Source organism: Argopecten irradians, chromosome 11 (genome assembly GCF_041381155.1).
Source record: "Argopecten irradians isolate NY chromosome 11, Ai_NY, whole genome shotgun sequence".
Taxonomy (NCBI): domain Eukaryota; kingdom Metazoa; phylum Mollusca; class Bivalvia; order Pectinida; family Pectinidae; genus Argopecten; species Argopecten irradians.
Window position 1 is genome coordinate 23,802,808 of NC_091144.1, and position 25,131 is coordinate 23,827,938.

The 25,131-nt window shown below is 33.5% G+C and overlaps 1 protein-coding gene across 1 annotated transcript; it reads right to left on the minus strand.

Annotated features, from left to right (window-relative positions):
- Positions 1-1,045: 1,045 nt before the first annotated feature.
- LOC138335058 (homeobox protein Nkx-6.2-like) lies at positions 1,046-24,479 on the minus strand. Its single transcript, XM_069283962.1, has 3 exons — positions 23,456-24,479; positions 18,833-19,005; positions 1,046-4,728 (listed from the first exon to the last, which is right to left on the minus strand). The coding sequence occupies exons 1-3, from the start codon at positions 23,892-23,894 to the stop codon at positions 4,543-4,545; spliced, it is 798 nt and encodes a 265-aa protein (XP_069140063.1). The 5' UTR covers positions 23,895-24,479; the 3' UTR covers positions 1,046-4,542.
- Positions 24,480-25,131: the final 652 nt, after the last annotated feature.

Genomic DNA, 25,131 nt, shown 5'->3' on the forward strand with positions numbered 1-25,131 from the left:
GCTGTTCAGTATGACTACCATACTGTATTTATCGATATACTGCTAGGCTCTTCATCTATAAATCGTATTTGCGCTAAAATTGTTAAGCAAAAAATAAAAAATAAAAATCAAAGTTTTTCAAACATACATAATATCGCTAAATTAAATTTTATATATGTATGCAATCCCATTTTTTAAATATTATTATAAACAGGAAATAAATCTCCAAAACCAGACGCATTTTATGATATACTATGTTTAAGACGAATAAATTATCATTCCCGCCTGAATTTGTTATGGTCTTATACTTTGGTAAGGTTTGTGTTATGTCTTTGCAAACAAATGACTTGATAATCAATTCTGTTTAGCATCAATTGTGGTAGATTTCCTTCGGTATGCCAATGATTCTGTAAACTTCAAATTAATGACGCTCCTCTTGATTCATAAAACGGTTCACTCTCGATTTTTTTATTATTATATATATGATTGTGGTTATAAAAAATGATTACTGTATCGACAGGCCAAGTGTCAATAGACAATTAGAACTTTATCGGTGGAATTATATATCATATTGAGAAATTGATATTGCTTTAAAACCAATGGTTACGTTTTATTTCATTGTAATATTATCAACGGAACTTAGCCAGTTGTTCTCAGGACTATTTTTGTAATTGTTATGAATTAAATGTTTTATTTTAATTAAACTTGACAGTACAAAATTGCAGTAAAGGTATATTTCTCTTTTTTTATATCTACACGACGAACACAATTATATGTACCCATTAACTTGAGTCAAATACATTTAACATTGTGTATATTATTCGCCTATTTTATCACGTTTAATATAAAGAACAGCAAAATTCTCGATACAAAATAACGTATTACAATATCAAATTTATTGTCACTGTGAATACGACTAATCAAGTAATGTATATTTCCAAATTTTACTTTGATAAAAAAGTCATAATTTCCAATAAAACATTCAAAGTAATTCAATGGAGTTTTATTTATTCATGAATAGAAGAATCATTATTCACATCAAATTTTAGTGCACTTTCTATAATTCTATCTATATTGTTGTTTGAATATCAATTTATCTCTCTGTTGTAAAATACTTCTACTTCCATAGTTATAAAATCTATATTCGGGAGTTCTCATCTCTGTTATTACATGTTATTATTATATTTCAATAACGATTCTTCTATCAAGGAAAGTTATCTGATGCGCATTGCACCAATAAAAAGGAAAAAACACATTTTCTTAATTTTTTTTTATTAAATCTTTGTGAACAAAAGTCAGCACATTCTTTAAAATTATGTTATGTATCACAAAACTAATTCACACACGTAATGCACGTGTACAAATTCGTGTTCAATACATACTAAAACAAATAAACTAATTATCATAGTAATTACACATTTAAATGATAAATCGATGTATAGTTTCCTTCCGCTACAAAATTTAAATAATAGGTTGACATTCAACAAGAGATATTTCAAAATCCATTTACGATAATGATAATTCCAGAAATTAATAATTAAGTAATCATTTATCAAAATCGAAATTTCAAATGCGACCTGTTTTTTTGTGATAAACAAAATCTGAATCGAAGAAATAACAAAAATAATACGATCTAGAAGAAGACCAGTCTGACACATTAAATATTGCATGAATAAAGTTTAGAATCCAACTTAATCCTTATGAATAATCCATGTGATGTATTTTCACAATATCATTAAGCGATAAGTCGCCTAGAGAAACAAGCTTTCTCAGAGTCGGAACAATAAAAATAAAACAAAAATATGTATGAGATTGCTATCCTAATTGTCTCAACAAATCGGCTCTCATCATCGGTGCCCACGCATCTGGCTATCATGAGGGCCGAAGGAATATCAATGTTGTACGCAAAATAAACGGCAGTGTTTCTATTGTCCATATTCACTCATAATATTATTTACATTGGGTAACAAAGCTTACAATTAAACTTTGTTTTTGGATATGTATTTGTCTTGTATACATTGCTGAACTAAAGAGTACGGTAACACATCTTTCATGTATCGCCTTTGTTTTAACATTATCGTGAAAAAGTAAAATACTGATTTTAATATTTATAACATCAAAATTCCGAAAAATATTCTGGAATAAAGTTTTAACGAAAATCGTCCAGGATTTTTTTTTTTACTAACAAAATCATTCAAACTGATATCCGTCAATCGTTCGTATAAGAAAATTAGTTTATGAAGTTCATATTATTGAGAATGAAAAGACATTTAGTCAGCGTTTTTCTCTATTGACAGGGCATGCTGTGTCGATAGGAGAACCAAAATCTCTAGATAAACACAACGTATTGATTATATATTAAATCACAAATACAGCTGGATTTTAAAGAAACAATATCCTTCAAATGACTGCTTATCTTTAGCCGATTAGACAGGTTATTGTTACCGAATATTAACTCCACTAACACCTGTGCACTCAATTATCAGCTATATAACTGAATGGTGCTAAATGTCGATATTAAAAATAGCATTTCAAAAATATTTAGGAAATTTTTTATAACTTAAATACTGATATTTAAGAAATCTTTGAACATTTTATGAAGACTTTGAAAAGATAAAAAAGAAAAAAAACCTTCATTTTTCAAATTGATATATTTATGCTTCTTTTAATTAATGCAAGAGAATTCAAAGTAAAGATATATTAATTATTAGCAGACAATTGTCAAGAATCATCGATCTTTAGAAAAGCTATCCATTATTATGTGATCAAATATTGCACTACATAATTACATTGCTTTTTAACAATATAGCTTTGTCAAAATGTTTAATTGTTGTTACTGATAATTATTGACAATCATAGTGTGTATCTGTGAAAAGAAAACAGTACATAAAGAAATATCCTCATTGTGTAAATGATCAGTTATTAATTAATGAAAGTTCAAAATTTTGGTCATTGTGGAAAGATAATTCTGATTTCAAAACAGGGCTAGACTTTTGTCATGGTGGTCGCTCTATTATACAAAAAAATCTTCCATTTTTTATTTATTTATATTGTTTAAAATTCAATTTTTGGATGGGTCAATTTCTTTATTTTCTATTTTTCTTTTTGTTTTCATATAAATTTTGAAATACCATCAACCCGTCACCCATACAACAGAAGGTACTGTTGAAAGTACGGGATATGCTAGATCACGTGAGCAGCATGCCATATCAGAAGTGTCATGCGAACCATCAATCATGGGATTTATCCTGACAATGTAATTGTATGTCAAGCCCAAATATACTTTTTGTGTGACATGGAATGATTTTAGATTTGTGACCGAGAGCATTATCTCATATGTCCCAGTCAGGTTGCAGCAAAAACAGGTGTCTCCGTAACGTAATGCATGTTCATTGGATTTACCCCCCATCAGCAATGCTATCGTCCAGGTAGAGCTGTCAGTGCACACTGGTACAAATGTTAAGTCTTATATAAAAGCGGATAACAAAGTCTTATATCGTCTATACCACACACGCCTTCAGGACTGGCATTTAACTGGGGAAACCCTCAACCTAAAACAAACCGAAAGTCATCGTTCTCTTGTATGATTTTTATGATAAAATGCACCCCCTGCCTAGATGTGCAGACATCCGTCAGGTCGAAAGGCTGTGGTGAAACTATAAATTTTAAATTTCGAAGGTGGAGAGCGTTGTTCAAATCGAGCACGGGGAAGAGGTATTGCACATTCCGAAGCAACTGTCAAATACGATAAACGAAGAATAAGCTGGCGATAACTGTGCCGTGATAAATGGCCCCCTAATGAATATAGGCTTTCCTTTGTCAATATTTGGTGAGTTACGGGAGAAAGCCTTAGTCGAGTCTGCAATGGATATCAGGAAAGTCCTTCTCCCTGGATCAAAATAAAAATGTTTACGAAGTGTTTAATGTCTAGTATACGTAAGTGTCCCTTACAAATTTGCATCAGTATGATCAACATTAAATAGAACAAAAATCTATTATCATTTTGGCATATCATGACTTGATACAAACAAGTTTGGAATAAACGACCATGTTCGGTGTGTTCGTCGTATGAAGCAGACGACATGTAGTCATTATTTGTGACGTCATGTGGCAGCGCGGGAATCCTCTTATGTCATCTTCAACTCCATAATACCGAGATCGGTTTAGCCCTCAAGGCCTTAAACGTGCAATATTGTGTCAGTTCACACAAAGCCAGGCTTAATTGCTCTACCTGACATCAACTGCACTGGTAGGTGAAATGCACTCTGTGAACTTTGAGTCTCCAATGATATAATTTAGTTTATAATAACACACTTAAGGACTGAACATCTGGTGGCTATCTCTTCCTGGAAATTGGTCCACTCTTTTGACACATTAAGTGCCGGGCACGTGAGTCAACTACGTCATCAATGTACATGAAACTAATGACGTTAGTATCTACGTCATTAAACACACACTAATATGACGCGTCTCCGTACACTACGTCATAAGAAGATGTGTACTTCGCAATATTGATGACTTATATAAGATCATCGGTTAAAGTTACTATGGTAACCTATAAACCTATAAACCTTGATGATCCAGAAAATCGTCCAGTCTGTCTTGCATCTTGCCATCATCCGATCCATCATCGTCCATATCTTCAGAGTTTTCGTCCAATTCCTCTGCCTGTTCCTGCTTCTTCTTTGCAGTAGCCATTTCTGCAGCATGCTTCTTTCGCCATTTTGTACGTCTGTTCTGAAACCACACCTGCAAGCAAATTAACAAAAATACTTAAAGAACAAGAAAGCTTATATAGCATTCAAAATGTATGTATGCCATTTTATCTGCTGCTGAGAGAGTTAACCTAATGCAAAACCTTCTATATCAAACTTTTGGAGGCCATGAAGAATCTGTGCATCTGTTTGGTGGCTTTTTGTATAGTTTTATGATAACAAACATTTTTAAACCCTGAAGAAATTACATCATTATAAACTGTGAAACGATAACAAGAAACACTAATGTGAATTGTAATTGTAACATGTAGTGTTTAGAATTGTATTATTCAATTTTGTTACCAATATAACACATGTGAGTATATAGTGATGCAAGTCATCAAAAGAGCATGGACCGAAAAAATACAAAGTGTACTTTCATATCCTTTGGAATATATTCTAGCAATGTTGTTATTGTTTAAAATTTTCAATCACAAAAGAATATATTGAAAAAGGAAAACAGTGTTACATAACATATTTGCAGTAAGAATAATAGACACATTACATAAAGACTTATTACAAAAGAAAAATGGCAAATCAAAAAGCAAATTCTGTATTGTCGAAATAAGTTTCTTATTGCTTTAAGATACCGTTAATTGGAACACGATATAGTTGACAAAGTTGTAGAAGCAATGCAATAGACTTAATAGGTTATGACTTTTCACCTCGTTCACCAATGTGACATTAACCGGATGTAATGTTTGATATAAAAATAAAGTCAACATAACGATTTGTTTATATGTAGGGTACACTTCAACCACTGATGGGTTACGGGGTACACCAGTGTACCCATTCTCGAAAATGGCCATACGCTGTTCCATAAAGGTCGTCCCCCATTGACGGATATTATCCATTAAACCTAAGAGTTGCTTCTATTAGCGATGAAATATACTGGAGAGGTCGGCAAACGACCTTTGGAAAAATAGACATCCAAATTTTACGAGGTATAGAATTTGAATTTTAAGTTAGAGCCCAGGTGCGAGCACATAAATTCCTTTGTCTGTTTGTATATATGGGAGTTAGCAAACGGATATATTGACAATAATCGTATAAAAGAGTCACTGAAATATTTAAAGAAAGATTAAATGTGTTTTATTCGAAATCGAAGAAAAATAGGATATTTTAAGATACTGTTAAATTGGACTTTTAGAATGTGACAAAGCTATGAACGCTAAGTCGGAAACGTTTAGATAATAGACGGTTTTAAGTCAGGCCGTGTCACGAACGAACACAACGATTAAATGTCCATTTTATGTTCACGCAGGATGTTGACATTCTCACATTATAGCACACACTAAACAGTTTGGCAGGATAATTTAGTAGTTATCTCCCCTAAATTAACTCCCTTGCTGACTATGGTTACCTCTCTTTGATTTTCTCCCTTGCTTTTAATTGTGAACACTTTCTTTTAAAAGTTTCTATAATGAAATATTTTGTATTCTTTCTGAAAATTATAAGAGTTTTTATTTGTGTTTCTGTTTTTTACAAATGTTGTCATTTGGGAATCTAAATTGGGGCAATAATTTAAAACAAATTTAATATTTTATAAAAACTATTCGTCTCTGCAATCTTCCTGTAATGTATATGAAAGTAGAGCAAACCAGTAAGTACCTAAAAGCATCGGTGATATTAAGGTGTACATATATGTATGTGGGTATTAGAGAGACCGACATCTGCCGCCAACATGCATGTAAACATCCTCTTTAGATCTGCATTATGTAATGTTCAAATATCTCATTATAAAACGAGGAATGTCGCCCAAGGTTGCACACGGTAAGTATATACATGTAGATTTAGCAGTATCATGGCCGAAAATAATTTCAAGAATGCATCACCGCTTCCTGTTTCTAAGACTAACTGGTATCAACCGCTGAACTTATGCCTGCTAGAGTTAATTGCAAAGTAAAAACACTCACAAAACAGTTCAGTGGGACAATTTGAAGGAGAAAAGATTGGCATTGTTTGTCTGTTCACGGAGGGGCTATAATGAGAGTGTGTATATTGTTTAGGGAGCCAGTTGTCCCAAACACGAGTATGGGATGTATTTTCTCCACCCTGTCTCCGGCGACAGGCTACAGACTGAGCGGCCTAGCTCACTGACTAATGTTTTTACGATCTGTTGCTGTTACGGGGATGTTGTAAAACTGTGAGAAAACTAAATTCATGAGCAAGTAATTTTACAATCTCAAGCGAATGGATAGTTTATAAGTGTTTTGATACAACAAATCTCGCTGTGACTGGATGTCGCCAGCTTTATCGGATATCCGACACGATAGGACCTTATTTGTATAATACAGGTGTTTACTATATACGTATAGATATAGTATAACTATAGATTTACTACGAAAAAATATTCTATAGAGATGTGTTTATTTATGTGTTTGTAAAAGAATCGTTAGGAGATGCCGATAAGAATCCAACGCCATATTAGCGTACAGCAGTCACCGTCTGTATCACTGGTGCTGCGTAACGCACAAACATTTGGAAAACCCTGACACCGCTAAAGCGTCTAGATGACGGTGCCGTCAAACTCCATGTCGGGGTATAGTGATATAGGCAAACAAATCATTAAATGCAAGCTTTCGGCCGGTAATAAGTTCGAAAGGTTAAAACAAAATCTACTTAAATTAAAAACACAACATGCTTACTATACAAGACACGGATAGCTATACATCTTTAACTTTCTGGGGCTTTCAAACATGGCTGACAAGTCTACCTGGGTTGGGTAAAATATCAAACGTATTTAAAAATTAATTAACATCAGAAAAATTTCCACTAAGCGAAAATAACAGAAAATGAATTAAAACGTCCTCTTCTATAATAAAAATACATTATAGGGGGAAATGTTTAAATCAGATGTTTTCTGAATATTATTACGTTAAAGAAAGAAAGAAAGAAAGAAAGAAAGAAAGAAAGAAAGAAAGAAAGAAAGAAAGAAAAGAAAGAAAGAAAGACACACTTAAAACCTTTTGCAAGCTAGCTGCAATTTTGTAGCTCAAAAAACTTTTAGAAAGAAAATAGTTCCGTCCGAAAGGTATATTAGGCCGGGTACGAATATTCATTCAAGCCCTATCATAATAGTATAATGCGTAAAAGTAATAAAACTTTACGGATTACGGTGTAAAAAATAATGAAGATATTGAAAAGGTTTGTCATTTCGTCATTATAGTTTCCAGTTCAATTGAGACTAGTTGTTATACTGTGGAGGGGCGCCTATGTGATGGGTCTAGCTGAACATGGACGCTGCACAGATCGTGCGGACCCATACTAAATGAACCATCTCATCATCAGCTTCAGAACTAGCTCTACTGTTTACCTAATTAAGCGTGCATTAATTAGGCCATATAGGAAATAAAAATCAATTGAATGAACACGAACAGGAAAAGAGAAATTAATTCAAAAATCGTATCAAATTTCATTAACGCTCATAGAAATACAGAGTTGATACGAAGAAATGGTTAGAACACATTGCCTGCGACGGAGCATAAGAGCATCCCGCCAGCAAGCCGTTCGTCCGTAGCATGGTGCCAATCAATGGGGACAAATGAGCCAACAGAACCGCTAAACGATGGATCAAATTCGGGCTGAAAATCGTGTGTACAATGCTGCAAATCAGGCTTATACGGTCTATTGTAGCATCTTAGAGATCTTTTATTTCTACTACGTCATAATATTGCAATGGTCGTGATTCATTGGCCATTTATTAAGTGGTAAACGCGCCGCTTAAGTTCATCAAAGCACAAGAGTTTCTTAGGAAGCTGCCGCTCAAAACGACGGGGTTTATAGGAAATGGTGAATGCAGATCTATTAAAGGCTCTAGTTAAACTTACGTGTGGAGATGTATGTTTTTCTGAGGAAATATTAAAAGACAAAAATGACCAAGATTTTTTTGGAGAGTACAAATGTATAGAGAAATACATTTCTAGGGGATGCTTCCCGAGTTTCTTCAGAGAGACAAATTAATGGATGACGGTTAAAACCTTGGTGGTTGTTGAAAATCACAAAGCATATAGAAAAGCATATTAAAACGCCAGAATATGAAGAGAAAATTAAGCGACGTGTCAAAACATTACATGGAAGCTTTGATATATAACTGAACTTTATGAATAAAAACGCTGGGGTTTCTAGGGGTGCATGAATGTAACCATATATTTGAATACGCGACTCTTTGAAGCCGAACTTGTAGGACTGCATGTCATGCTCACCACAAAACGCCAGCAATTCATAATGATAAAGTCTGGCTAATTTATAGGGCTACATAAACACACAAAGTATGACATTGAGCTAATGATTTGAAAGAAATCTACTCCATCAGCTTATGATGGAGACATTTATCTTCATTGATGGAGTAAGCATTATAGGATTTTGTGACCGCCAGGACAAGGAAAACGCTACACATGCTTAGTACCACTTATGGAGATTTACATATCATTCCCTCTCATTGTACCAGTCCGACTCTATAACGCAATGAATATGTTTGTTTTGCAGCAGTTCCAAGTATTCCTATGATAAATAGCGATCAATTAAAAGCACCATTTAAATTTTCATTCAGGTTTAAAAGAAAGTTATATTGTATTTCGTGTGTTATTTTTCTTGGAAGAGTTTTCATCATAAATTGTTTATATATTATTTAGACAAAAAAACAACTAAAAGCAAGAAGATAAAGTCAAACGTATCGAATTTATTTGATGGAATGATGGTCAAATATAAACTGTGATAGACGCACACAGCAATATACATTGTATGTATTTTAGATACTTTCGAAGTTTCAAAGAGAGTCGGACATCTTGAATAGACCATCAAAGTCTTCATTACACAAAAATGTTGGCATATAAATACAAAACTGTATATTACTATAACGTGTTCAACAATGAGTTAAAATATACATGTAATTGATGCAATGCAAACCTCTTTGTACCTACAGAAGTTGCACAGCAATGGCGATTTAAACACTTAATTGATTCCATTTTCTCTCTAATGATACGACTTCACGTATAATACCTCCCATTTAAAATCATATCACCTTTACATTGGTGTTCATGCTTCAGTAAGAAAATCAGAAGCAACCTTTAAGGGATTAAAAAATATCAATTATATCAAATGTTACGATTTTCCAATGTATGCATAATTTCACACGCCGTATAAATGCATCCGCCCAATTTCAAAATGGTACCCAACAGCGGGGACAAATTATCCATAAAATACTTAGTATTTAGCATCGTTTATGCTTCCTAATCGCGGTCTTTTTTCGTCTGAGATGGAGGTGATTGCTAACAGTCGAAACCGACCACATTTCCCAGAATACGGAAAAAATCGGGACTAGATGCTGGTTTATTACTGCGCGACAATGTGTTCGGTGAATGGCGGAAGGTGTGACCGAATCACACCATCTGTGGGTAGCCCTTACAAATGGTCTTTGATGAGCGAATAAAATCTAATCGTTCCTAAGCCTGATGTGCGAATGAATTCAAATCCGCGGAAACGGCTATCACATAAAATTTGTACCTGAGGGACTGAAATGCGTAAATGTTTGCTACAGCTAGCAATAGGGTTTACAGATGTTACAGAAAGTATATTAATGTTTTGTAATGCACAGGATCTGTTCTATGTACGAGTATTAAACTGTATTGTTGAGTGTTCCTTTGAGGGATCATTATAAAAACCAGGCTGTTCTCCTTTAAGTGTGAAAACATTAAATTCTGTACAGATTTTATAAACAGTTTGATTTGAATAAACATGTCTTAATTAAGTTGAAAACCAGTTTAAATAGCAATGTCGGAGTCGAAAGTTTTCATTTTGGCAATAGGGAGAAGACTGCTTGAACACATATCATTGTCTTGGCAAGAACACAAGCGGCCTCGTGAAGAGGCAGCCCCATTGTCTGGTGAGGGACCCCAGGGGACTTAACTAACACCCTCTGACGCCGTAACGTCCTAACTATGATGTTGTCTGGTGATGAATAAACAATCAAGGGGGATACAGCTACATAAAGGGGATTTTCATCGGAAATTGGTAGCATTTTATTCATTTGATTAAAAATCAAACGGGTTCGACAAGCAAAAATGTACTTTAATGGGTTACCAACTACGTGGGGCGTCCAGTTTTCATGTCTACGAGACCTTATTCACAATGACCGGAGACTCGATGCAATATTGCAGCTCTAAAGACGATCTCAGATTATTATGGTTTCGACTGAAAAGTATAGTAGGTCGGGTATGCATATTCGTCATAACCGAAAACTAAGGTCTGTGGGTGAAAATTTATCATTAAATCATAAAAATTCATTTTCCGTTTTGTTTGGAAACTTAGTATTTATCTATCTCCTGGATATTTTTGACGAATAAATCTGATGACTTCTTCTCGATTTTATTTTAGTGTTCATAAACACTATAATGTATTATCGCTATATCCAACTATATTTTAGACTTACAAGGGCATTACTAGATTGACCTGTAATCAATAAACTTGAACTATATACTTGTACAACGTCAACAGTAACATGTGATGTTGATTTCAATTTAATAAAAGAAGAGCCCCAACTTGAAGACACTTTTGTACAATGTAATAAAATTAAGCTGAATAATTCGTCATGCTTTGTATTTTGTCTTGTCGGAAATATGCAAAGATCTGGATGAAGAAATTATTTTTGCTAATACGTCTAATGATGCTATGTAAGTGTGGTTAGCATACTAAGACATTGCTGCTATTATAGAATAGTTCAGAGACAGTTGCTCACAGCTTGCCCACAGCTGCTGTGGAGATTCTATGTCTTTTCAAATATCCAGAAAGAAGATGTCTGTTCTAATCTGAATAAATTATTTTAAATGTAGTAATATGTTTTCGTTTCAAGCCTTTGCATAAATCAAGTTATGTTTTGTTTTATAAACGTTTTAAAAACCAAATTCCGGAATCTGGCACTCAGTATTTTCTTTGTTATTTAGCGATGACTTTGAATGTTTATGTTTAGATGTGTTGTTTAGGAAGACGACTGGGAAAGAAATACTCGTGTGTCATCTTCCTAAGTACATGAACTTTTAATTTATTTACATTTAATAAGGGACACTGAATAAATGAAAACGCCATAGTCTAAAAAAATATTTGGCATATAGTTACATTTCATCCCATCAAAGATTTTGCGCACTGAAACAACATATCGAACTTTTTCGAGAAAACTTCCGCATTTTTAAAGTAAAGATATTCGTTGGCTTGGAAATATTTAATTACACTAATACATACAGCATTATTGATTCAATAGAACTGACCTGTACTCATATCAGAACAAATATGAATGAAAAGTAAAATATTTGGCTTGAACAGAAAACAATATTTTCGAATACATTTTTTCAACTATCTAATTTAAACTGGTATTGGGATTGAGTTCCATCACAATATTTACGCATTATTACAAGAATACAGAAATCTCTAAGAGATCATTATAAACCTTATTGGTCGGGTATGTTATTTATAGGGAACGGTCTATCACTCGAACGACTTTAAAATAAGCTTCAGACTTATTTACATCCCAGATAGGCCGACGACCAACGCATATTAAAGTACATGATTCATTATCAGGAGATCAACACCAATCTCCAAAATATCTATAAGATTTGATTTTATTATCACTTTATGAAAATGGCAACGTGAAAGGAATGATTTATTTCGATCGGTTTATACGGCGGGTAGATAAAAACTGATCGTATATCTGGATTGACCAGGTGGGCCTATACACTGTATGTGTAAATGACTTTGGCTAAAATCATACCAAGTTGTCATATTCTGATTTAAACTAAATAATTTCCTTTTTAAAAATCTGGAACATAATTCCATGCATAAATAGTTGATATAGAAACGAATGAACAATTATTTTAATCAATTATTCGTGGAGATATTTTATCATGTGATATATTTTGACAGTATGGTTAGAAAAAGTCATTGTTATGAACTGTTTCGAAATTTTACTTTTTCGTAATTAAATATAAATTTAATGAATAATGAAATGAGGTTGGTAAAAATGAAATTTCGAGTTGTCTATTGGTATTATTGAAAATCCTTTTGCAAGGTTTATTCATTTTCATTTTTTCGAGCATGATCATTTTTTGTTTGCAGAAACTGAAGAGCATGAAATTGAGCAGTATTAAAGTTCATGGACTGATTTAACGAAAACTGGATATAATTATTCATAGTTTTTTTTCAAGTTTTTCAAGTTTGTACATGTAAGTGTGGCTAGGCGATTGGGTGCCGTAGGTCGTGAGTTCGAGGCCCGAATAGGGCATGAGTCAATAAATTGTCATGCTTTTTTAAATTGTGTTTCTTTGATATTTAATCAAGACAATAAAGATTTTCGAAGGTTAACTCTCCTTATATTTTACATTATGTAGATCATTAAGAGCTATAGATATTCGTAGCTAAACTCACCTAATATTTTATATTATGTAGATCATTAAGAGCTATAGATATTCGTAGGTAAAAATTACCTTATATTTTACATTATGTAGATAATTCAAACGATAAAGATACTCGTAGGTAAACTTACCTAATATTTTACATTATGTAGATAATTAAAACAATATAGATATTCGTAGGTAAAAATCACCTTATATTTCACATTATGTAGATAATTCAAACGATATAGATATTCGTAGATAAAATCACCTTATATTTTACATTATGTAGATAATTAAGGCGATATAGATATTCCGAGAATTACTCATGGAATAGATATTCTAAATCTACTTATCGAATATTTAAGTTACTAAATAAAGACAAGATCTGACTGTTGATATTAGCAAATTCAATTTTTAATGCAGTGTATTATTAAATTAAATTAAATTGAAAATAATTTTAAATTGGAAATAATCTAAAAAAAAAATAACACTAACATCAAATGCAGCGAATATTGAAAATGAATATACGATGTATGGAAATCCTTTAATCTTTGTTGAATCCCTTATGGAGACACATTTTCCTTTGAAGATGATGATCATTCGGACGTTCAGTAACAGGAGAAATCGTGTCTGGTCCGGTGGTCAGAACTCTGAGGGACAGGTCCGAAATGTGGACTATTATTAGACTGATAATGAAAACAGAGATAAAACACACTTTGATTGTCCGTTAACGCATAAGCGAGTTACTTCATTTAATTGGATATTGGGGATTGATGGGCCTTGTCCAGTCTTGGTCAATGAAACGCTAGATAAGGTTAAAGAATTCGGACAAAGGTGTTACCGATATGACCATACCGGACTTAGGGGTGGGGCAGGGCTTCAAAGGGAGCCGACCTCGCTCTCGTAATCACGGACTTACACCAACACTGCGCTGATAATCGTCAAGTGGACAACGGTCAGATGTTAGGAAATGACCGGTATTGTCGGGGAAATTTTGTTTCCATATGGGTATTTCATTCATGTTCCAGATCACAAGGATTTGTATGAATGGGAAGTTTCCACTACAAACGGTGACCATATCCAGCACTGACCATGTAACAGAGATTAAAGGGATTTCGGCCAATACTGACCTTATAGTGGACATTCCACGTAATACACCGAAAGGGATTCCGGCCACAAGTGGGGACTAAGCTGGACAAACACAAACATCCATCAACACAGCGTAAAATACTTCTAACTTCTTACTACATCGAATCATTTCCTGTCCATTCAGTCTGATGGAATTTCATAAATCACCAGAGATCTATGATCACCGGACACTCGATTTATCTTAAACATCAAAAGTGGCATTTTTTGTTACACAGAACAATATTTTCATAGTATGTTTATGAAAAAATAATGGACAGGCTTTATAAACTTTGATGTTTCGGTCAGTGTTTATTAGATGGGATGAAACGTACATTTTCACTCGTTATAGAAATCAAGCAATATTTAAATATTTAAAATTTTATGCAAACATATTTTAATTTATGGTTACGGTTGTGTGAAACATAAAGTTTTAAAAAACAAAAAAATATATTAAAATCTCCAAACGTTATGCAAATGCACCATTTTATACAGATTTATGATGATGTCATTTTACTTCTCCCATTTAAATAATTTCGGTTTTTAATTTAGATATTCCAACTTCAAGAATCCCGCTCTTTTCTTGTATTTACTTGACTCTGGCGTTACAGTCTAATTAAACAAGAAATGAATGAATTATGAACTTCAATCTGAAAAAAAATAAAATAGGATTTATAATATCCGCAACTTGGAATGATGATAAAATTCCCAATAAAGCTCATTAGGAAAACATGAAATTATTCACAGTAAATGGCAATTTAATGGAGTTTGTTGTTACATTTCTAAAACATTATCATCGTCTCTGTCATTAACTTGGTTTGACTTGTCTACCAATGTATTATTGTAACGACGAAGAAGATGACAGTGATGAATTAGAGGCCGAATATCCCCAAAGAAATCATCCATGCAAAGAAACGCCATTGGACATACAAGGAATTTATACATACATGCTTCACTGAAACGCTGATGCTGGGGCGACTATAAAAACCAGACACGCACAAAGCCGGATTTATTTATTTACTAAACCAGAAATTGTTTAAATAAATACTAATAGAGCTACAGTGTGGTTATAGATGAGCTCGCGCAGCCTCTTGTTATCTTAGGGCCCTTCTGGATGGCAATGTCTGGCTAATTATAGACATTATATAGAAATTAAGCATCATTTGGAAATATAAACACCATTCGCTAAGGGACCTTGTCTCTGTTTGATGTGAAACGCACGTGCTAATTATAAACGCACGTGTTAAATACTTCAACATATTGGTAATACAGAGAGGGCAACAGGTTTTATGATTTTAACATATCCTCATGTTCTTCATTGTTTAGTAATAAGACTTTCTCTATAACGGTATTGTATTAAATATATATATGCATGTACATGTATTATTATTATTTGTAAGTTTTTTGTTTTCATTATTTTTTTGTTGACCTTTACGCACGTCTTGATTTTAACAGTATTTTCAATGGATCTTAGATATATCCTTCCTGTACTATTATTTCATTCGTTTAAATTTCTCGACATTTGTGTGTGTGTTTTCGTCCCGTTTACCCTCTGCTATTCCATTGTATCATTAGTTCTACGCCTTTGTAAAATTTGTCCCTTACATACACGCTTCCTTTGCGTTATTGTTCTGTGTCCCACATTTTAGTTTTCGATATCGTATCTTCATTTTTTTGTCCAATATGTTAATTTCATATTTTATTTCTGTTGATTCATTTGTCTCGTTATCACAAACATATGTTTTCTTTGTCTATAATATAATTCTTTGAGTCCTATCTTAGTTGTATTTTAGAATATAAGACTCTTTCATATGTTGATATGAAGGATATGGATATTCTACCCGAGGGTCACAAAATGTAGTAAAACCCGAGGCTTGCCGAGGGTTTTGCAACATTTTGTGATCCCGAGGGTAGAATATCACTATTCTTCATATCCACTTATGAAAGAGTATTTGTATTTCATACCTCGACTTTTTATTGCAATTTTACAACTAAAATATCCCGCCATTTTGAAATAAATTCGAAGAAACCACGACTGAAAGTCATTTTTTCATACATGAAAAATTACGTGATCAGCAATTTTCTAATTTAGAAAGCAGCTTGAAACAAATTCTAAAGTTAGTATTCCCAATGTCATAATCATTCGAGTTTGTTGACTTTTTTGTTAGTTTTTTTAATCAGTGTTTACTATGATAATTGGTTTGTATAAACGTAATGTATTTTTATTCCATGTTTTCGTTTATATATAAAAACACTCAGTTGTACTCAATGCACAATCAATACGTCGACAAAACCAATGTCTATCGAACTCAATCCAACAATTGGTGTCGAACTGACAGTAAGAGTCAGTATAGGACAAGAGGGCTGGCATTTACTGACACATTGATGCTATAAACATCTGTATCAGAATCAGGAAAGAAGATTTTCTCAGAATCCCTAAAACCCTCCGCCATTACAAGTGATGTCAGACTATTACCTGTTTCCCGCCGGAACAGGAAGTTAATCCGCTACTAGGCCGTAAGACGTGCTAACACATTAATCATAATTAGACGCGCGAGCGACGCACGTTCTGACGGCCGCGAGACAATTGATAAGGAGGGTTTGTAACAAGAGAATTCAGGGTCCCTCCTCTTCCATGTAGAGCAGAGGATTTTTAATTAATTAGGACACAATACAGGGGTTTATTACCCTGTAGACACTGAGGCCAGCTAATGGTAATTCTACGCGTCTGGGCTAAACGACTATAGATTTTATAGGTTTACATCATGATGTTTCAAAAACCTGAGAAACCAACCCAGACAATACAGTAAACAAACAAATTGTCTGTTCTTTTCAAAAATACTTATATTCTTTCATCAAATCTAATAATGAGCTGCAATCAGTCAATTAAAATAAGAAATGGAAGAATATTTACTGCGAAAAGAACATGATATCTTTCTCTAATTAATTAAAAAAAATAAGCTTCTTAAAACCGTTCAATATAGACTAAATAAAACATGTTTACTGTTACATATCCGATTTCCACAATTGTAATTTGCTTTAGAATTGCAAAGAACTAAACAATATACCAAGTGAAGTTATATCTCTTTCACGAATCTAATTAATTACAATTAAAACACAGTGACGTAAGAATTAGTCAACTAATTACCACAAAGGCTGGACTACTGATACATGTGGTCCAAAGTTTGTAGGTGGGACCTTGTTCCCTTGGTCCTACCAGCTGGGGCCGCCGATTGAAGGTGGCACACAGGGCACCTGCCAAGGAGAACAGGTCTACGCGCGTGCTATATCAAACACAAGTTAGGACCCCCGCGAGCTGGCGTAAGGACGTTAATCGTGATAGATCCGTCTAATCAAACAGACATGCTTTAAGGAGGAACAGCCAACAAGTGTGTCTTTTATAAGTTTGTTATCTTTGTACTAACATTAGTATAGGTAGGGGGTAACACTAAGTATAGTGTGTAGCGATAAGTCATTAAACCTTATTTATTTCTATAACTGGTTAGTGTTTCTAAGTTTGTAAGTGATGACCACATGATTGTCATTCTTAAGCTTAAAAATTGCAGATGTCTTAATAGATTATCCCATGGAGTATTTATAGATAAATCCATTTATTTCAGTATCACTTGATTTATTTACATCATTACTGAAATGTTTTATAGATGTACACATACAAATATTTATACAAATTACAGACATTTAAGATTCTTTTCGAATGACAAATAAAATAAATCTCTAACTTAAAACCATTGGAATGAAGAAGACATATTAACAGATGTTGACCGGCCAACTAAAGCCGGAAAATTCTCCGTCAGATATTGGCTTAAGACTTTTACGTGTTGAGAAAGTGTTTAAGTGAATGCAGTTTATCAACACTATACACAATTTGTTAAAGGTCATATCTGGAACTTGCCCACAGTCGTACCCTTATATTTGTTTAGTGGCTTCAGGTGAGGTCAAATCACAACCTTGTCTGACACGTGTCTACTCACAGAAGGTCTTTTACAACCTATTTCATAATGTTAACATATATTTCCTGTGGTATTGTTCTAAATTATCAAGTAAAGCATTATGATTGTCCTTAACTCTGATCTTATCATGATATATAAACTATATATGAAAAATATAAATATCACACTAAATCGATATACGTTATAAGACAATGAATCTAGGATACCACTGATTCACATTTGTGTTATCCATCTTGTTAAGTAATTCATATCTTATTGTGCTTGTTGTACCAATTTTGCTTACCCTATAACTCAAGACACAAATTACCTTCTAATATGTCAGTTCTTCAAAAGAAACTCGGACATAATTAACCAACCTATTATGAAGGATGCATATTTCCAGCAGACCCATTCGTTTTATAATTTCAGATTTCGAAATGGCATCTAATAACATTATGACATTATAAAGTTACCAGGAATCATATGGCCATATTATGTAAGTTTGATCATTTTCGATTCATCATGACATTTAAAGACATTAAACCAAGAGTAAAACAGAGAGAAAGAAACACTAAACAAGACACATAGAGACAAACAGAGACACAAGACAGACACACAAAGACAGACACAGGTGACCTACCTTTACTTGACTTTCTGACATCCCGAGGGCGTACGCGAGTCGCGCGCGTTCGGGCCCTGCTAGGTACTTGGTCTGTTCGAATGTTTTCTCTAGGGCAAAAATTTGTTGCCCTGAAAATGTGGGTCGTGTGTGTTTCTTCTTTCCATCCTTGTCAACCACGACCGAACTGTGACCTGTATAATAAAAACATGGCATCAAAATGCGTAATAATGAAAAAAACCAGGAAGAATTTTTCAGGAATGTTCTCACAACATCGCAGTTCATCAAAGACCACCACTTTCATGATTCAACTTAGTTTTATTAGAAAAAAGTTATTTTACTATCAGCCTGAGTTTATTCTGTCCCTGACGCAGGACCTGGGTAATTTGATGGATAGAAAGGAGTGGTGGGTTAGAGAAGGGGTCGGTTATTAAAGGAAACTCGTTATAATGACACAATGGAGTCAAGAAATATCATTAAAAAAGTAGGTCAATGGAAAGTTGTTTAATTCCGTCTATGCGTATTCGTTGAGATGACATTGTTTTGTGAGCGAAACTCACATCGTTTTCTCTAAAATATATGACGTTACACACGCAAACACATAACGTCAAAGTCAATATCCACCCGCAAGGACAAACAACGTTGTAATATGAAAATATGGAATAGGTGGAGGGGGTAAGTACAATTGAGGCTTTATAATGGGGATACATAAAGAAAAGGGAGGGAGTCAGAATGAGTAGCATTTGAGAAAGCAATGATCTCACTGGCATATCGCTATTAGCACTAACAACACTGTTAAAAAAAATTGTCGAATTGATACCATATATCGTTTAGAAGACCAACGCTATTACATGAAATAGCAGCATTGTCATTCTTAAAATAAAATAGATAATCCCTGTATTGTTGAAAATCATTTTATGCAGATATCATGTTATTACCGTAATTAGCGTATTAGCTAATTGATAGGACTAGATGTTAATTTGATCTATTTGGCTTCGGTACAATGTTAAACTGTTAGCCTGCTCCTCCTTTTCGCCGCTGACTGGAAAAGGCCATATATAAGGTATAGTCTGGGAGATATTTGTTCTGAGAGTGAAGGATGCTGATAGTTGTCGGATACAAGATTAAAGATAAATACCCTAGCACCACAATTTACCATTAAATACATCGATTGACGACCGGGCCCACAGACAGAACACTGACAGGAATACATATTTACATATTAGGGGGAGAAACAAGGCTGACAGTGCTATCATCGACAGTCTCGATCATCATGATGAAACGACACAGAGAAAAAAAATGGCGAGAGAAAAATGAGAGCCTTCAAGTGATTTCTGCAATTTATACATTACTGTTTACTGTAAAATGAGGATCTCATTTCAATATAATTTACTTCGAAAGGAGAATGACTGAACAACATGCAACAGACATATATTTTCTCTCGTGTTAAAATATGGAACATTGGAAGCAAAACGATTGGATTTTTTGAAACATACTTTGATTGATGTAATTTGATAAACAATATCTAATCGATATGTGTAAAAAGATAGATGTCGATTTGTCATATTTCAATATTTATTTTATCTGCTATGTTAATATGATAATTTTATTTTTGAAAATCCAGGATAATGTAGCCACACATAAACTTCATACACATCGAATTCATCAACCAATTACAGAATTAAAGTAATATCTAATCCAAAAATCAATATTTTACGTAGATCATTATTTCAAAACTAATTTCATGCGAGATGTCAAGATAATTGTTCTATAAATGAACCCAAACAATTTATTGAAAATCCAGGATAATTTAGACATATAAAGTTCATAATTCATAAATCAATTACACGGAGTTATTCCTTATTAATTTTAGATATCTTATTTCCGGTTCCCGGATGGACTTTTCCTGATAATCACATCACCTTGACGTTTGTAGTATATTACTACTCCACTTAATTATCTCGGTAACGATTATGATCATACTAGTTACCAAACACGTGTCAATTTCCCAGGTAACTGTTTACCTGTAGTTACCAGGTGGGAAATTAATTACAGGTACAAAACAAATACACCTCCGTAATCTTCAGCTACTGACATTGACCACATGGTCTATAAACCTGTCACTCATTTATTATTTCCCTGGGACGACCAAGATAAGTTAAAATAACTGCGAAACTTGATTATTTTCTTGCTAAGAGAAATGTTATTTCACAAGAAGAAGCTTTAAGTGATAACCAACGTGTTATTTATTTTCCAAGTGAAAAAAAGTTCTTGTATGTATTAAATCCAAATCTAACAATTCTGATAAAACGTTTATTAGTTTGTACTGAGAGAAGAGCCAAACTAGTTTTATTGAGTGTATTTTTTACAGTTTTCTCCACATTTTCTTTGTTATAATGAAAAATAATGAAGGTTTTTGAAGTCAATATTTCATAAGAAGAAATGTAACTTTGTCAATCATTCTTGAAAAAATACACATTTGAAGCTTAAGAGACGCATATTTAAAGGCTTTATTCGTGTAGTTATGTTTTGAATGTTATTTGTCGGTAACACCATTATTGAATGTTATTTGTCGGTAACACCATTATTGAGTATAACATTACCGGTAAGTATTTAAAAATAACAGTTACAACATAATCCTTGCCAATTTTCTTACAGAAAAAATAACTAAAAATAAATAACAAAATTCTAGACATTTAAAATAATAACAAAATAAAGCTGTTTTATTTTTACAAAGTGTGTGTATGTTAAGATAAGACGGACTTTGTAAGTTACACAATATCGTATTTATTTAGCAGTAGAAAGGCACATTCTTTGTGACATATGGTTCAAGCATTAAGGCATCTTAGGTTGCTTCATGGCAAGTTAAGTTTGTTGTATTAAACATTAGTTAGTGTTTTAAAACTAAAGGTTACGTCCTCTTTCTCTGTTTTAAGTACATGTTAAACAAATAATTTGATGAAAATATAGAACTTTTGAACGAACAAACATTTCAAAGATTCAAGTATTGATCTAAAGATATCATTTAAGGAAAAAGGTACTGTAATAATATTTATTAAATAAGATAAAAGAGAAAAATATTATAAGACATATTAAAAACTGTTTTTTTTATTAATAAATAGTTCATTTCATAAAAAAATGTTTTAAGAAAAATCATCTAACCAGTAGAACAATCAGAATCAGTAATACATTATGAACGTGTAATTTCGTTAACGAAACAATTTTAAATAATTATGTTTTACCTTAATTCAAACAATAATTAATTGCTGTGAGGAATACAGCATCAAACCAGAACCTTGAATTGTTTCACTTTTTGATGAGATGACTTTTCTCTTCCTATTACTTCATTAGACTTAGAACTTCTGTAACTTCACTATGCGAAAGTTTTTCATATTTTTTACAGCATTCTTTGTACTTAAAGTTAATAGAATTTGAGAAAGCGGTGTAATACGATTCTATCCTATAGGACAGTGTTGGTACTGACTACAGTAGCTAATGTCAGATGAGCTTTAGGGCTGTTCTGGGATGAGTACTTTATCTTGTGTTTGTGTGAAACTGTCTTTAATTGTTGGTGTCTAAGACAGGTCCTAATCACCCGACACTTACACGTTGTGTACCGTTAGGGCCGGGGAGATCTGTCGACTGACGTTGGCCCCTGGCTACCCCGACAACCGGACCCGCCGACAGGAATCGTACCCTTACCCCAGTGTATGTGATACATAGTGTAAACTTTCCACTTAACAAGTACTTACTGGACAACTATAGATACTTTCGATATATAACATACTAAACGGCTAACAATTTTGCTCATTTAAAAGTATTTCCTAAATTGGCATTTTTTCTTATAATAATAATACTAAAAAGGCAATGGATTTGTTCTACTTGTCTTGCTGACCTATAAAATATGACATACTGAAGTTATCAATAATTTTGATATTGAGAGCAAATTAACATTATTGTAAGAATAGAAATCATTTTATGATATTGGAAGAATTGTTTAAAAATGATAATAAAACTTGCTCTGACGTAATCGTATTTTCATACCAATTACAATTACTGTATGATCAAAATATAAGTATAACTTTGTATATAATTCTGTGATTTTAAATCTAAATTGCTCGTGAACTGAAAAAATAGGTAAGATTTTTACCATGGATATCCTGTAATTTGGACGTTAAATAAAAAATATATTATGATAGAAACAAAGAATACTCGCTGAGTGTTTACAACAAAAATGCTGATTGTTATAAAGTTTGAAGTTTGAAAATAAAAAAAAATGTTAAGAAAAACAAATAACTGCTCCCCCCTCCCCTCAAAAAGAAAGAATGACTTTGAAATTGACTTAGAAAATGCCCGTTTATATAGCAACTAAAAATGTCTTATTTTTCCTTCATATTGGCATGGGTGGAAGCAGTTGTAATTATATTTAGTATGGATTAAATCGGGAATATTTTAAAATATAAAACATTTTTGACAAAATATCAATTGATTAATTAACATAATTTCGGTATAATGATCGTATAGAGCAAGAAAATCATTGCAAAAACTTAAATTGAATCGGTTTGAAACATTCAGATAATGACATGATTTTAAAATGATAATTTTTGAAGTTAATCTTAAATAATCATATAATTCAACACTCACCCGAAGGTCTCCAGTTCGAACTGTTTATAACACCGGGCCAGTAAATTGGCGGCCGACCGGGTAGTTCTGCTAACTTTGGAAGTCTTCCTTGTGAATTTAGATACATCCCTGCTGCATTCAGACGAGAAAGTCCAAGAGCTGCCATACTGGGCCGACTGAGGATGTCACAGATACCATGAGGGGTACCATTCCACGACATGTGTTTCTGGGAGGACTGAGAGTACCCTGATTGAGTTAGCATGCTGGATGAGGAAGCTGGAGTCTTCATTTCTGTCATGTTATGTAGAGCTGCTAACGGTGGACTACTTAAAACAAAAGCTGGTTGTCCCACCCGACTGTTGTCCATGCCCATATTTAGTAAATTAGCCATCGTTGTGGGACTAGGGTTCGGATGGTATCCCGAGTTCCCGGACCCGTCACTGGAACAATAATCCAACATATCACTGTCCCGTCAGAATCAAGAAGATATTGTCAACTGGTGTAAGTTTCCTTTGTCTTGCTTTGTATTCCTTCTTTCTCCACACGATTTGTACGGAAGTCGAATGTCAATTTCTGTTGCAAAGAACTTGAAAACAAATAACGAATTAAAAGCTTAATGGAAATTGCTTTCTTGATAATTTCTTGCTTATTTTAAAATATGCAATTCGTAACTCAAATAGGCTAATTGACAGTTCTCTGGAATTTTCTCATAAAGTACAATTATAGATAGAGTTATAATTGATCTTAATGTCCAGCATCAATGCATTATCCCGGCACGTAATGTTTTCTTTCGCCATGTCGACAACATTTTAGATGCACGTTAAAATCAAGATGACCGAAGTTTTGTCGTGATATCGCCGTTGTTGTCCGATGGGTCGTTTTGAAATCTATATTTTTGCACTTTAGCCCTCTGTTGGCCTTCAACGTAAGGAGTTACACTAGCCTCAGCTTCTAAGCTACTATATATATGATATATAAATAACAAACGTAGGTTTCCCTTATCACTGCCAATCCGGTATCTTCACAAGTTTGTATGGAGCTGTAGGAATGAACGGGAGGCAACGATCAATCACATATTATACAATGATTAATCAGTTTTTAATGCCAAACACTGAAGCCCCTCCCCCTCCGCCAGATCCGGTCGCGTGATTGGTCCGAAGCTAAATTCACTCATACGGTCTTAATCGTCCGCGCGCTTTGATTGGCTAACCTCCGCCTCCATTCGTGATAACGACAACCTTACAGTAGCGATAAGTATATGTTAGATAGATTAAAATTAAACGGTCCCGATAGCACATATCAATTTCATGCAGACGTCCCTATCTTCAGTTTTTAATAATGACTCCACAATTCCTTAAGCGTTAAGTCGTATTTCGTGTGATATTGAAATGACAGCTCGCGTTATCTCGCGCTGGCTTTGTTACTTATGTACAGCTATAGGGAGCAGCCCCATTTAATTATCTCGATAATATAAACAATGTAATAGAGTAGAACCCCAGCACGTGTTCGATATTATCTGGCTAAAGGTCACGGTAATAAACATGTAAACAGTTATGAAGTCAATAGGCCGGTCAAGTGCCCCGTCAATAAATCTGCTTACATTGACTTAGCACGAGGATATATTATAAATATATCCGTTACTTTATTAAACAGGTTATAATATTATATTCATTCTGACTAATATAAGTAAATAGTAT